This window comes from Palaemon carinicauda, chromosome 1 (assembly GCF_036898095.1).
Source record: "Palaemon carinicauda isolate YSFRI2023 chromosome 1, ASM3689809v2, whole genome shotgun sequence".
Taxonomy (NCBI): domain Eukaryota; kingdom Metazoa; phylum Arthropoda; class Malacostraca; order Decapoda; family Palaemonidae; genus Palaemon; species Palaemon carinicauda.
In genome coordinates, this window is record NC_090725.1 from 133,895,905 (window position 1) to 133,911,614 (window position 15,710).

Below are 15,710 nucleotides of genomic sequence, written 5' to 3' on the forward strand. Positions count from 1 at the left end.
ATATATATATATATATATATATATGCACTGTATATATGAAGGTTTGTCTTCAAATAATGATCAACCTATTTATCGACTATTTTTAATGTTGCCGGAGACCTGCATGGTGTTAGGTCCAGGGTATTCTTCAAATGATTAATTTATTTATCAGATTCTTTAGTGTTACCAGTCACTAAAAGGACATTAGTTCCAGCTTATTGGATTCATTAATGTTGCTAGTTACTTGAATGAGTTTAGGTTCAGATTGTTAGGCATATGTAATATTAAAAGATATGCAATATATGATTAGCTTGAAGGTTTTGAATTCCATCATCTTTGTTAATATTACCAGTTACCTAAATGAGGTTAGCTCCAGGTTATTATTCTTCTTTGATAATATGATAATAGTAATTTCGGTTAGTATGGGAAGCATTTCAGGTTCACACTACATGGTCTTTAGTGTATCTTTTGTAGTCATATATTGTTTAGTGATTAATTAAAGGTAAAGTTTATATTTCCAAATTAAAGAGCTAGACTGTTGATATAGTTTCTGGTATTTGTATTTCTTTTCATAGTTGAAGGGCAGGGAAAGGTAGAAATCTGAACACTGAAAATATGATAGTTCCCTTTGATCAGAGAACAGGGTAAGTAAAGATTTGAGTGAAAGGATCCCTTATTGAGGACTAGTTATGTAGTGTAAATTGAATCAGAGAAGAGTTTCTCCTTTTATCTGGTAGGGATGCCAAAAGATGCTTTGTCCTAATTCATGGGTGCTGGCTATAGTAAAAAAAAATGTTCCCAAATATCTCTATCCCCCTGTCTTCACATGTCAAATGAACCAATCCAAGGAAACCGGAAATACAACAAAGGATCTAGATTTCTAATCTTTCACGTATTTTCTATTCAAATAATCTCGAAGGTTCTGGGAATAATAAGGGATAAATTGAATGGTTCTATATACTTAACTGATGCCTTTTTTTCACTTCCCTGTCCATATGAATTCGAGGATGCCATGGTATGCCAAATTTTTACAGATGTTGAGATTTATGATCGATGTGTAAAAGTATCTTCTGTGGCCAATTCAGAAGATTATTTTATTTTATTTATGTTTTTGTGCTGGTAATAGAACTCCATTTTCATATATCTCCATCAGAAAAGGGTATTCACTCTTGCTTTGTATTAATAACAATTCAGAGGAGGTAGTTTCTGGCAGTTCAGATGTGGAAATACTTTAGAGGACCATTATATCTTCAGGGGATATTCTAAATTCCAACAGAATTTTAAAAATACTGTAGATACAAACTTTGTTCCAGTGTTTAAAAAACGAATTTAATCACTAAATTGTTGGGCCAATCTGGATCAATATTTTTTCCAGTGCCTCTGCGTAGGAATCTTACTAAGAAGGCTATGAAAAGCTGTAAATCATTCTCTTTTGTTATAGAAATGGAGATTGCAGGTATCAACTCTTCATTTCAATTGATTGGAATTTATAGCAATATTCAAGACCCTTCAGGGTCAGGAAACATTAGTAAAGAAAGTAGTGGTATTCTCAGAAACCAAGAAACGTTGACATACATCCATAAACAAGGGGAGGTGAGTTTCTGTTCTTCTACTGAATAGGATGTTGGTAATATGAAAGTGTGTTGTGGTGTTTTCAGATAACAAGCCAGTATTAGCTTATATTCCGAAGAAGGAATCAGGTCGGAATCCATGTATTAAATAGTGGGAGTGCTATTGGCTAGGACAAATTTGAGAGTAGTCCTACTTCCTTAGTTTATCCCAGGGAAATCGAATATCTAAGCAAATTAGTTGAGCAGAAAAAACAAAATTATTCTAAATAAATCCTCTCTGCATCCGTCAGTGTGTACAGTGATTTTTAATTGATGGGGACTACCAAACATGGTAGTCCAGTTCTGGATTTGGATCCCTTAGCATAGAATGTGGATCCCATGTTATGGGACCAACCAAATCAGTTCTAAATGATTGAATGTGTTATAAGCAAGTTCAGGATGTCAATGAACAGCAGGTTGACTTCAGTGGTTTCCTTTTGGTCTCAAAGAAATTGGTTTACAGCTCTGTGACCTCTCTTGACGGGGTATCCGAGAAGGTTGCCGTACAAAACCAATTTCTTAGGTGGTGCAACCAAACCCATATGCTCTACTTCTGCCTGCTGGAAGACTAGCCACTGTATTCTAAGAGATCAAAGATTTTCAGAATCATCTAGATTTTCCATCTTAGATTCCAAAAGACAATCTACTAATCTGCATCAAAGTCAATGGAATGTTACTTTAATTGGTGCAAATCAAGGAAGGTGTTAGTATCTAGAACTAGTTTGGGTAATATTGTTAATTATTTGCATTTCCTTTTTTTTGTGAACAGAAACTGTCCATTTCAACTATTAAGGGTTCTAAATCCACTTTTGATACTGTACTCAAACATGTAGGATTGGATTTATCTGTTTCAGTTATTATTGGGATGTATATATGGTAGGTCTCTTGATATTGAAAAACATCCAATAGTCAAGTGAGCTTTTAAGGTCAGTATTTAGTAGTACAATATATGAAAGGTTCACTTTTGAACCTTTAAAAAATCTTTCGGTTGAGGTTCTTACAGGTAAGATTTTCCTTTAGGCATTTGCAACAACTCATCATATTAGTAAACTGCCTGCTCATTCTTATGATATAGGCGTTGGAGAAAATAAGATAATATTCTCTTTTGCTTACATTTAAATGTAGGAATGATTTTAAAAAAGGCTTGCCTCAGTTCTTTTTTATTCCATCAGAGATTTGGTTTCTTTGTTCTGAGAGAGCTCTCAAGTATTATTTGACAAGACTGCAGACATTAGGGGTAATAATCCTTATTTGTTTAGTAGGATTAGGATTTCAAATCGTCCTCTGTCCAAAAATGCTTTGCCTTTTCTTGTTAAAACTTAGCCACAGAGGCTCACAGGGAATTGGATCCAAGTCAGATGAAAAAATTGAAGGTTAGGGTTCTTGATATTAGAAGTGCAGCTACCTTTTATTTCTTTTTTTTTTGGGGGGGGTACGTCTTTGGATAGAGTTTGTTGCAGCAGATCAGCAACATACAAAATCAGTATTTGCTAATCGTTATCTTAAAGAAACCTTATTTACTAATAAAGATTGCAGGGCTTTATTTGGAGCAGTAGCTTTGGGTAATTTGGTCTATTATCAGTTTGCATGTTTTTTACAGTAATTGCGTAGATTTAATTAATTTTAGGATAATTTTTTTTTTCATTGAAAATGTACAGGGTAGGGTGAAGTATATGAATACGTGATCAGATAATGGAGTTGTATTAGGGAACACAGTCTGAAGTATCAAGTTATTATAAACTTTATTTGATGATGGTTGTTTACCAAGATACTAGGCAAGAAGATGAGTCGCAAGATACTAGATAAGTTTGTTGTTTTAGGGCTTTAAATTTACTATCTATTTTCTTCACTGGTAAATATCCCATCTCTTTCCTTTGCTGGTCCACCTCTTTCAAAGTGTTTGAGTCATTAATATGAACATCAGGGAAGGTTCATATGAATAGATGGAATTTCAATAATGAAATGTGTTATTCCTATACCCACATGATGATTATAGCTCCACTGACTCGGGATATCAAAGAGGATAGACAATAGCTTTGACTGAAAGACTGAAAGACAAAACATACATGGTGCACCCATATCAATATTTCTACTATTAACGGTTAGATTGTCTCAATGTTGTATTGGAGGTCTCAACCAATTGATAGAAAGGAAAAGAAAATCTTAAAGGTGGGGTAAACATCAATATAAGCCAAGTTTAGAGAGAGAAGCAATATGATCATCATTGGAGTATGGAAATAGATTTCATTGCTTGCTAAGGAACTCACCAGATTTACATTTTATTCCAAATTAGTTATCTATCTACCTCATATAAATTGGCTGTCTGGATATTGTGTTTCTTTTTAAAGAGTTTTTATTAAAACAGGTCTTGCAGTGACCATATTATAAGCCAATATGATGAAGCATTATTGATGACCATACAGAATATTTAAGGGCTCATTCAACACTGGCATGCTTTGTCTCTGCCATTGGCATCTACCTGTATTTAATGTGATCCACACAGCATGAATGTAAAGAATCATGATATAAATAGTTTTCATGACAGAACTTACTTGCCATCTGTATTGCTAATGCTTCCAGTTGTATTGGAATAGAAGTATGGACAACCCCAGCAGGTCATAGATTGAAAAGAATCCTATATAGATTGAACTTTACTGCTCAGGGGCCAGTTTAACCAAGGTTGAAGCAGTGCCAGAACTGTGTAGGCTGTCTATGCTCAGTAAATTCATAGCTTACGTTAAAACTGATTTTAGGTGTTGGTAAGGAAGTTTTTAGCACCCAATCCACCTTTGAAAAGTGAAATTAACTCTAAATATTTCTGTGATATGTTAGAATGCTTGGGAACAGGACGAGAGGAGAGTAGTTAACTGTACTGATAATGCAGAGAGCTGCAAAAGTGCATAAGATCATGGGATTTAACTAAGCATTCTCAGTATTGCTGGATGAATATTATTTTCCATCTTATTTGAGACACACAAAAGGGAAGTTTCTCCACAAACCACTATTATTAGTATTATTATTATTATTATTATTATTATTATTATTATTATTGTTGTTGTTGTTGTTGTTGTTGTTGTTGTTGTTGTTGTTGTTGTTATTATTTTTATTATCTTATTAATATTATTATTATTATTATTGTTATTGTTTTATTATTATTTTAATATTATTATTTTGTTATTATTTTATTATTATGATTTATTGTTATTATTATTTTATTATTACTATTACAGTATTATTTTATTATTATGGTATAGAGGCTAAGGCACTACCCAAGATTAGAGAACAATGGTTTGATTTTGGAGTATCCTTTTTCTAGAAGAGCTGCCTACCATAGCTAAAGAGTCTTTTATACCCTTACAAAGAGGAAAGTGGCAACTGAACAATTACAGCACAATAAGAAGAATTATTTGGTCATTTCAGTGTTGTCGGGTATATGAGAACAGAAGAGAATGAGTAAAGAATAGGTCAGACTATTCGGTGAATGTGTGTGTGTGCGTAGGTAAAGGAAAAATGAACCGTAACCAGAGAGAAGGTCCAATGTACTACTGTCTAGCAAGTCAAAAGACCCCATAACTCTCTAGCGGTAAGTGTAAGGAGCTATCTTAGATTTATTATTTTTTTTCTATTTTCCAGGGAGAAGGTGGTGTTAAAAAATCAGTCACTGTTGTAACAAAACCAATCACAGTATCATCATCCTCAACACTCAACAGTCTCATATCAGCCCAACCTGTACAGCAGAATTCAGGTACGTAATTAAGAATTAGTTTGACTATCATTTTATCTGAAACATATAAGATACTGTTTCTATAAATTAATTTTTTTTTCTTATAATAGAGATTAATCAGATTAAGAATAAAAGATTTTGCCGGAGAAACAATGCATCAATGTTTCAAATGAGGAAGAACTTTAGCTACAATTCATTTTGAACAGTCTTTCCTGTAAAGTCAGATATCTCTAACCCAGAAGAAAAGACTGTGGTACAGCTGTTCTTAGATCTCTTTTACCACATCTTTCTCTAGCTAGAAGTTTCCCAATTTGTAGTTGTAGCTTCTGAGCTTTTGCTGTATTTTTGGATCATGAAAAGGTAAACCAAATTGGTCAAAACCTACCTAAAAGTTTGGAAGACAAAGCCAATTTTCTAAGCAGTTTAATGAATCGCCGCAAAGGTAAAGTTTAAGAAAATATACATTGGCAACAGGGATGGAACACCTCTAAACTTCATTATGACATTTAAATCTACATTAGATAAAATAAGAAAAATATTCTTTACTAAAAATTACATACCTTTACATGGCAAAATGAAAATGATAGTTCAAGTAATACTGTAGTTGTCTCTTTTAGCAAGAGAAAAAAATCCTTTGGTAATTTGCCTTAATCAGGAGATTTGGAAAGTGTAGATGGTAGTCTTGAAGCTCGTACAAATGTAAACGATGGAAAATATGTTTATTCACTGTTTTCTATTTCATAATGCAATACATTACTAATATGTGAATATTACATACATTATTATTGAATACAGTTAAGTTTAATAAACAAATTTTATCAAAATCCTGTTTATTTTAGATACAGCTGTACTTTTTACCATAGTAAATCGACATACAGTTTGGTCACCGCTGTAGCCTGGTTGTTTAGTATACATATGTTAATGAGTGTTCAAATTTAATTTTTTTTATTTACGTATATGTAAAGCTGTCTATTGTTTTAAAGTAAGTTCACATTAAAAAGAGTGTTAGGAGGCTTTGTGAAAGCTTAAATTTATTAATAAAAGATATGAAATATTAAGAGACTAATGAAAATAATATGCTCTAGATTTCTGTGTCTACTTCGCAGTTTTTCAGCTGTTGCGGGGGCCACCAGGGACAGAGCAATCAATGGCTGATAATGCCTTGGAGGTTCCATCTGTCAGTTTTATCTAAGCAGTTCAAATAATCTAAACATATATCCAAATCCTGATGTCCTGAAAATTTCTCTTCAGACTAAAAATAACCTCTATTATAGAATCTGCAAAGGAATGTGATTCATGAGCACTTACTACTTGATTACTCACAAACATCATCTTTTGTGTTAACCAACTTGCATAACCTGAATTCAAAGATTTTCTCTTATGAGGTATAATGATGAGGTCAAGACTGGCAACCAAATCAAAATCTAAGACAATGTCAACACCTCTCTGTGTTAAAGTAGGCTTTTAAATACTACACAGGAACTAGAATTGATAATCTTTTTCTGAATCTCAAACAACAATTCATTGATTCTAGTCGGAGAGATAAGGAGAGCAAATTGTCTTGGAAGTATAGTAGCTACTTCTACAGATTTGGTAGCATAAGAAACTTCCAAACCTAATTAATCACCTTATTAGGGTATTACAAAGTAATAAGGTCACACAAAGTTAGAAAAGACAACAATTCCTCACTTTTAGAATCTGTCTGTGTGTTTTCTTCCTCATCTTCCTGTATCAGAGGATGAGACAAGTGAAAATTGGCTTATTTCTCAGTGTTTACCACTTGATACAGCCCCTGGGCACAGAGGACCTGTTTTGGTAGTAGATGTATTAATGCTTATATTAACCTGTTAGAGTTAATTAATGATAAGTTAGTGGCTGAGCTTGCAAGCAAATGGTGTACATTGCCATCTGAAACCTGATGAAAAAGATTGACTTAGTTGAAACTTCGTTCATTTTATCAGAATCGAAAGGAATCATGCAATATGTGACGCCCTCCACATAGGTTATCTGTGGTTGCTTAGGGTGTTTACTTTACCAATTGGAGGGATATTAGGATCCAGACTACCCACTCACTCTTTTGCCAAACAATCCAGTTGTCTTATAAAGTGACTAGAATTATGGCATTACAAGGGTTTAGTAGCATAAGGATCTGAAGTGATTAAAGAATTTGAGGATCTGAGAAAGACTTTTAAATCTGTATTACACAGCAAACTTAAAGAACCCTTACTGAAAGTAATGCTAATTACATTAGACTCAACTTAGGGTGTTAGGTTAGGATTGGCAATGGGGTAGGATAGAATGGAATTACCGATTTTAAAGGAGAATTCACTGGACTGTTGAACTTTAACAGAGGAATTTAACAATGTCCAGAGCTTATGAAGTTCATCACTATGGAAAGTTGGCTAATTAGGTGAATTTTTGGGAGGGGGCAGCCATGTCCTTATTGTTGTCATCCCTCCTATAATCAACGACCCTTGTCTTTCCTGGCTTTTTTCCACGGAGCCAACAGCATGATTCTCTTTGCTTTTTGAACTGTTAACTTGATCGGCAACCATTGAAACATACTTTTCTATGAGAGAGACCATGAGGAAATCATACTTTTCACAACGGTTATTTAAATCTCGTCATTGCCCCCGACGCTATACACAAACGGAATTCTGAAAAATTCCTGTTCACCTTCAACAGTAATTCTTAACAAAACCATGGGAAGACATCCTAAAGCACAGTAAAAACTTCAAACAATCTGGAGAGTGTCTGAATACATCCATTATGACTTGAGAAACTGAGGGGACAAAGAGTATCTGGTGCAAAAGTCTTAGGCTTTTTGCCACTTACTGCTAGAAGGTTCAATTTTTTTTAAAGGTCGTGTAATTACTTTATTGAAGGGAAAGAAAATTGGATAATTTGAAATTTTAAAAAATCTGAGCTTCTTGAGAAGGAGCAATGTGAACATCAGGGTAGGTTAAGAGAAATAAGAATAAATTTTGTAATATTGTATCATAATACTACATGTATTGTAGAATCCAGGCATTGGTATTGGGCATCTTAGGGATAAATGTTAAGAGTTCGACAATTATCAGTGCTGACTCATTTAATATTCATTATAGTAATAGAGGAAAACAAAAGGCAGTGCAGGGAGGTGGGCCTTTAGGAACTGCTATATTCAGATGATCTAGTGATAATACAAGAATCTGATGAAGATTTGGTACCAATGTTTAAAAGGTAGAAGGATGGAATGAAAAGAAGACTGAAATTTTATATTTGGAAAACAAATTTAAAGTTGACTGGAATGGAAGCAAGGAAATAAGTACAATCAGGAAAGAGGTCATATAGTTGTTTTGAGAAAGGTGGGAGTCCAAGTTTTGTACTTTGTAGCGTATGGATTAGAATATATACGGGGAGTAAGAAATTTGATACTTCTGAAATTTACAGGAAACAACAAATGGGGGAAAATAAAGGAGTTTTCTACTCTGTCATGGTAGATGGGTAGATGTTAAAAGTGGTAGAGCATTTCTATTGCCTGGGATACACATTGGGTATTAAACTGTGGGTTGGGAGAGCAGTAAGAGATTAAGTTAATGCTATCATGATATGGAAAGACATTACTCCACTGTAGATAAATAAAAACAATTCCAATAGTAGAGAAGGCAAAGACCATTGGTTTATTTTAATCTTGAAATATAAACACTAACAAAAAGAATTGATGAAATCAATGGACGAGTAATGACGTCAGAAAAGTAGTAAATTTTAAAGTTTTAAGATAGAAACCTGTGTGGAGAACCAAGAAATTTGGAAAAAAGGTGATAAATAAAGGCTTAGATCTGATGAGAACTAAGGAAGAAATATTGGGTAGAGGAGAATGGAGAGATCTCATATCACTTCAAATAAACAGAAGAATAATGTAAGAACATTCATGATGAACGAGGATTATATTAGAAATCCAAGGATGCCGACTTGTATGCCTTTGTGGGGGGGGGGGGGATGACACCCCCTTTTTATGCCCCAAGCCCCCGACCCCCTTAGAGTTGCCACCCCCTTTTTAAAATTTTCCTTTATTGAAAAAAATGGCCAGTTATGCATTATTTTACATTCAAGTTTTGAAGAGTTACTTGTGAATCCAGATATATATAAAGTACATATTGGTAAATATTTTTAAGTTTTGTTGTAAAATTTAAATTCTTTTAAATTATTAAGATCTGTTAATTTTTCTTGTGAGTTAGATCATAATTATGGGATGTTATTCTGAATAGGTGTGTGAGTGGGCTCAGCTGGGAAGGGTGGAATTAATCCATCTGTTGCTAGCTAATGGTAAGGTATTATGAGAAATGATGGTATTTTCATAGTTTTGTGATAGGCAATGGGTTATTTTATACTTCTTAAAGGCCACATTATTATATAGACTCAAGGCCACACAAATAGAATAATTTTTTATTAAACCCATGAAATTAAGCTAGTTGGAAACTGCAACTAGTAGGTAACTTGACAACTTGATAGGATTTACTACTGTAACTCATCGATTTACTCAGTAAAAAAAGGTGACATGAAGGGTGAACATTTTTTTTCAGAGACCTTAATAGTCCATCAGTGTATAATGTAGCAATGGGCCATGTAAGAATATTTTGGGTTGCACAGGCAAGCTAAGATATTTGCATCATTGAATTATTATTATTATTATTATTACTTACTAAGCTACAACCCTAGTTGGAAAAGCAGTATGCTATAAGCCCAGGGGCTCCAACAGGGAAAATAGCTCAGTGCGGAAAGGAAAAAAGGAAAATAAAATATTCTAAGAAGAGTAACAACAATAAATATCTCCTATATAAACTAGAAAAACTTTAACAAAACAAGAGGAAGAGAAATAAGATAGGAGAGTGTGCTCAAGTGTACCCTCAAGCAAGAGAACTCTAACCCTAGACGGTGAAAGGCCATGGTACAGAGGCTATGGCACTACCCAAGACTAGAGAACAGTGGTTTGATTTTGGAGTGTCCTTCTCCTAGAAGAGCTGCTTACCATAGCTAAAGAGTCTCTTCTACCCTTACCAAGAGGAAAGTGGCACTGAACAATTACAGTGCAGTAACCCCTTGGGTGATGAAGAATTGTTTGGTAATCTGTGTTGTCAGGTGTATGAGGATAGAGGAGAATATGTAAAGAATATGCCAGACTATTCAGAGTGTATGTAGGCAAAGGGAAAATGAACCGTAACCAGAGAGAAGGATCCAATGTAGTACTGTCTGGCCAGTCAAAAGACCCCATAACTCTCTAGCGGTAGTATCTCAACGGGTGGCTGGTGCCCTGGCCAACCTACTATATACCCAGTACTGTTATCATAACAGCATGATATAATAAGCCACGTTATTTTATGCGGGTGTTTTATATATAAGGATTTTGAAACATCTGATTTATAATTGATTTATTTAAATTTAAGGAATAAGTGAAAGAATGGTTATAATTGTGTTCAGTTTAAAATCAAGCATTGGCAACTCAGAACTGTGACTTGGTAGGTGGGTGGGTGGGTTGAGGAATGCGTGGGATTAATAGCGTCACTGGCTAAGACCAAGACCTATTTAGCAGAATGTAAAGCAAATTCTACTATGAGTAGGCATGATTATACAGAATTTTTTTATAGTGTCAGGAAATATTATGCTGCTGCTGCTGACTATATTATCCAAAAGTTTCCATTGGAAAATATAATTTTAAAACATGCTTCAGTTGTTAATGTAAAAACAGAACAGAGGCTTCTTTTAATTTTATGGATTATTTATTAAGACTTTACCTCCCTTAAATTATTATAAAGAAAAACTTGATGTCATATAAGTGGAATTTCTCAGATACCAAATAGATGATTTACCCCAAATCTCACATACTATGAGAGCTGATACTGTTTGGTTTCTTCTTTAAGAGGATCGATTACCCATACCTAAGCAAAATTATGCTTACCATTCTAGTTACTCCTCATTCTAATGCTGAAATTTAACATGTCTTTTCACTCATGAGGGAAAATTGCACTGACTTTAGATCAAATTTAGGAATTCAAACTTTGGAGAGCATCCTTGTAACTAAAATTGATAATATAACAAATGATATTCAATGGTACAAGAAAAAAATTTATCCCAGTTTTTAAGAAAAGCTAAGTCAAGTACATATAATGACCAAAAATTAGAAATTAAAATATTCACATTAAAAAACCTATAACTAGTAACGTTAAAAGTGCAGGAAATATTTTTTATTTTTTTTGTGTCAAGGAATTAACTTTATTTTGCTTCATTATTGATAGTAATATCATAAGTCCTAGTCCAGGCAGTATTTTGTATACAAATTTCAATTCTTGTAGGAATGGGTCAGTACTTGGTAAATTTACTTAGTAATATTTAGATGTGTTAAAGCATCAGTTGATATCACTTGTGAAATGTAGAATGAAATTATTGTTTTTTTAAATTTAGTTGTGACTCGGTGACACTGTTTGAAAGTGATACTATAATTATTAGTACAGTATTTTCCCCTAGTCAGTGGACTTGTCTTACTTAAACCATGCAGTGTTTAATTCTTGTACTTAACGAGTCAGTACTTGGTCAGTTTTTTCCTAGCTTTATTTTTATTTTTCCAATTTGGGAGATAAGCTACTCTTCCTGGAAATATTCTAATCCCAAATTTCTTAAACTTCATTCAAATAATTTTTAATTTTCAGAAATCACCCAATATCTTAAATAATCCCATATTTAGTTATTGTTAGGTTTAATTTCTAAGAGTTTAGATAATTTCTAGGAACTTTACATTAAAATAAATTTTATTATTTTAGAAATGTGGGACTTGAATAAATTCCAGGATGAGTAGCTCATCTACCATATAATTTAACTTTCAGTCACAAATTATTCCTTATTTAAAACCTATTTTTCCAAATGTGAAGGAAGGGGGTGGGACTGTACTTGAATGGTTGGTGAGATAGTTTGATATGTGTTTTGTGTTGTCAATGGTACCAGTAGATTGGGTTTGTGCATGTATTGTACCACTATATAAGGGTAAGGGAGATGTGCATGAGTGTTGTAATTCAAGAGGTATTAGTTTGTTGAGTGTAGTTGGAAAAGTGTATGGTAGAGTATTGATAAATAGGATTAAGAATAAAACAGAGAATGCAATCTTGGAAGTACAGGGTGGTTTTAGAAGAGGTAGGGGTTGTATGAATCAGATTTTTACAGTTAGGCAGATATGCGAGAAATATTTAGCAAAAGGTAAGGAGGTGTATGTTGCGTTTATGGATCTGGAGAAAGCATATGATAGAATTGATAGGGAAGCAATGTGGAATGTGATGAGGTTATATGGAGTTGGTGGAAGGTTGTTGCAAGCAGTGAAAAGTTTCTACAAAGGTAGTAAAGCATGTGTTAGAATAGGAAATGAAGTGAGCGATTGGTTTCCGGTGAGAGTGGGGCTGAGACAGGGATGTGTGATGTCGCCGTGGTTATTTAACTTGTACGTTGATGGAGTGGTGAGAGAGGTGAATGCTCGAGTGCTTGGACGAGGATTAAAACTGGTAGGCGAGAATGATCATGAATGGGAGGTAAATCAGTTGTTGTTTGCGGATAATACTGTACTGGTAGCAGACACAGAAGAGAAGCTTGACCGACTAGTGACAGAATTTGGAAGGGTGTGTGAGAGAAGGAAGTTGAGAGTTAATGTGGGTAAGAGTAAGGTTATGAGATGTACGAGAAGGGAAGGTGGTGCAAGGTTGAATGTCATGTTGAATGGAGAATTACTTGAGGAGGTGGATCAGTTTAAGTACTTGGGGTCTGTTGTTGCAGCAAATGGTGGAGTGGAAGCAGATGTACGTCAGAGAGTGAATGAAGGTTGCAAACTGTTGGGGGCAGTTAAGGGAGTAGTAAAAAATAGAGGGTTGGGCATGAATGTAAAGAGAGTTCTATATGAGAAAGTGATTGTACCAACTGTGATGTATGGATCGGAGTTGTGGGGAATGAAAGTGATGGAGAGACAGAAATTGAATGTGTTTGAGATGAAGTGTCTAAGGAGTATGGCTGGTGTATCTCGAGTAGATAGGGTTAGGAATGAAGTGGTGAGGGTGAGAACGGGTGTAAGAAATGAGTTAGCGGTTAGAGTGGATATGAATGTGTTGAGGTGGTTTGGCCATGTTGAGAGAATGGAAAATGGCTGTCTGCTAAAGAAGGTGATGAATGCAAGAGTTGATGGGAGAAGTACAAGAGGAAGGCCAAGGTTTGGGTGGATGGATGGAGTGAAGAAAGCTCTGGGTGATAGGAGGATAGATGTGAGAGAGGCAAGAGATCGTGCTAGAAATAGGAATGAATGGCGAGCGATTGTGATGCAGTTCCGGTAGGCCCTGCTGCTTCCTCCGGTGCCTTAGATGACCGCGGAGGTAGCAGCAGTAGGGGATTCAGCATTATGAAGCTTCATCTGTGGTGGATAATGTGGGAGGTTGGGCTGTGGCACCCTAGCAGTACCAGCTGAACTCGGCTGAGTCCCTGGTTAGGCTGGAGGAACGTAGAGAGTAGAGGTCCCCTTTTTTGTTTTGTTTCATTGCTGATGTCGGCTACCCCCAAAATTGGGGGAAGTGCCTTTGGTATATGTATGTATGTATGTATGTATGTGATTTTAATCTTTGAAAAATTAAACACCATTACCTAATGTCATTTATTTTCATAAGTATTTTGAAATTTAATAAGTCATAAGCTCTTGATTAAGAATAATTTGAATAAGATTGTATCAGTAGTTTGGTAAATGAGCTACTCTTCCTGGAAAATTGTCAAGCCCCACATTTTTTTTCTATCACCACATTTCTAAAAATATGGAACTAAAAAAAGAATGTGGGACTTGGAAAATTTTCCTGGAAGAATAGCTCATCTACCTAAAGACCTTTGTTTCATATGATATGCTATGCAAAGGATAATTGAAATTGGGGGGTGGGGGGATTTACATGTATGGATTTAACCTTAAGTCCAAGGCAACTGACTAATAGGTGCAATAAGGCTTCCAGGGAAGTGCCATATGAAGGGCAAGATTCTCCCCTAAAAAAAAAGCAGAACCTTTAACGTTCTATACCTTTATTTTTCTAGTCTGGAGTGATTAATTTTATGAGGAAATGTTTTTTTTTGAGATTTAATCAGAAAAAGTATAACCATTATTACTGAATTTAAAGAAATTAAAATTGATAGAATTTGTTTACTTATTTAATTTAACCTGTGATAATTGTCATATTATGCTATTGTCAAACTATTTGAAGATAATACACTTTTTTGGTTAAAAAAACCAACCCTTTTTTTACACAGAAATACACTTTTTGGATTTTCCAATACACTTAAATGACTTGCAGGGTTGGCATCTCTGGAAATCTGAATTTGTATAATGCACAAGTTATTTTCAACATGCGAATTACATCCATTTTTTTTTTTTCATTTTTTTGCAGTTTTAACCATGTATGGTCGTGCTACCACAGGAATAGCAAGGATGTCTGGAACAATTGGTGGGGCACCCAAATTGGCAGTTGCAGTCACGACAGGTAAGAGCTTTTTGTATAGTACTATCCTATTATTTGAAATGCTGAACACAGTTTATACAGCCAAAACCTACTATTTGTGGGGCTTAGGTAACAAAGACAATAGTGAATATTGTAAAATCACTAATAATTACTGTGCCCTCAAAGACACTTCCAGATCTATTTCTGCATGTAAGGTAACTAGAAAAAAAAACACTTGTATACCTCAGCATTGAGAAAAAAAAGGGATTTTGACGAAGGAAAAAAGGCTCCGACCTGTGCCGCCCATTGAAATAGTACCAGAGAAATGGTCCCAAATCTTGGAACAATACCTGAGGAAGTAAAATAAAATCCAAAATAACAGGTAAGAGGATAGCAAGACATAGTTGATTAAGGTTCACTATGTTCAGGAGGAATCACATTCCCTGCTGCCACTGTAGCAAATATAAGGCTTCCAGAGGTTTTAAGCAGTAGCGTTTAAATACTGTTGGAGACTTCCGGCCTGTATATTTAGTAAGTCCAGTGAAGTTCATAGTAATTAACTGAGGTAGCTACAGCTCATATATCATGGACGTGAGGGAGTGATGTGGGAATGATTCTAGGTAGCCCGTTAATGAAATGCAGAATCTTCTGTCTGAGTCCTTTCAGGATGATGGTTCTTCACCTTCTCTAATGGGTAAGGGCCCCGAGGACTGAACGGGAGATATGTTTAAGTAGGCTTCCAGAGTGTTTACTGGACATAAAGATGGGTCCTGCGGAAGTGGGACAATCTTCCAGGGGAACCGTCTGTCCTGGGGGTCCTCATTTTCGCTAAAAATCTTTTGTCAGGGGAAAGGAGTACTTCCCCTGACGAGAGAAATTCAATATGACCTGGATCTCTAGACAAGGCTGAAAGTTCTG

At 34.9% G+C, this 15,710-nt stretch overlaps 1 protein-coding gene across 5 annotated transcripts in view; it reads left to right on the top strand.

Moving 5' to 3' along the window:
* Window positions 1-15,710, top strand: part of LOC137651745 (transcription factor SPT20 homolog) — a 589,276-nt gene that overhangs the window by 363,399 nt on the left and 210,167 nt on the right. For all 5 annotated transcript variants that reach the window (XM_068384967.1, XM_068384977.1, XM_068384972.1 and 2 more), the window contains 2 exons: window positions 5,223-5,334; window positions 14,742-14,834. In XM_068384967.1, coding sequence (XP_068241068.1) covers window positions 5,223-5,334; window positions 14,742-14,834 — 205 coding nt within the window. The remainder of the gene's footprint in view (window positions 1-5,222; window positions 5,335-14,741; window positions 14,835-15,710) is intronic.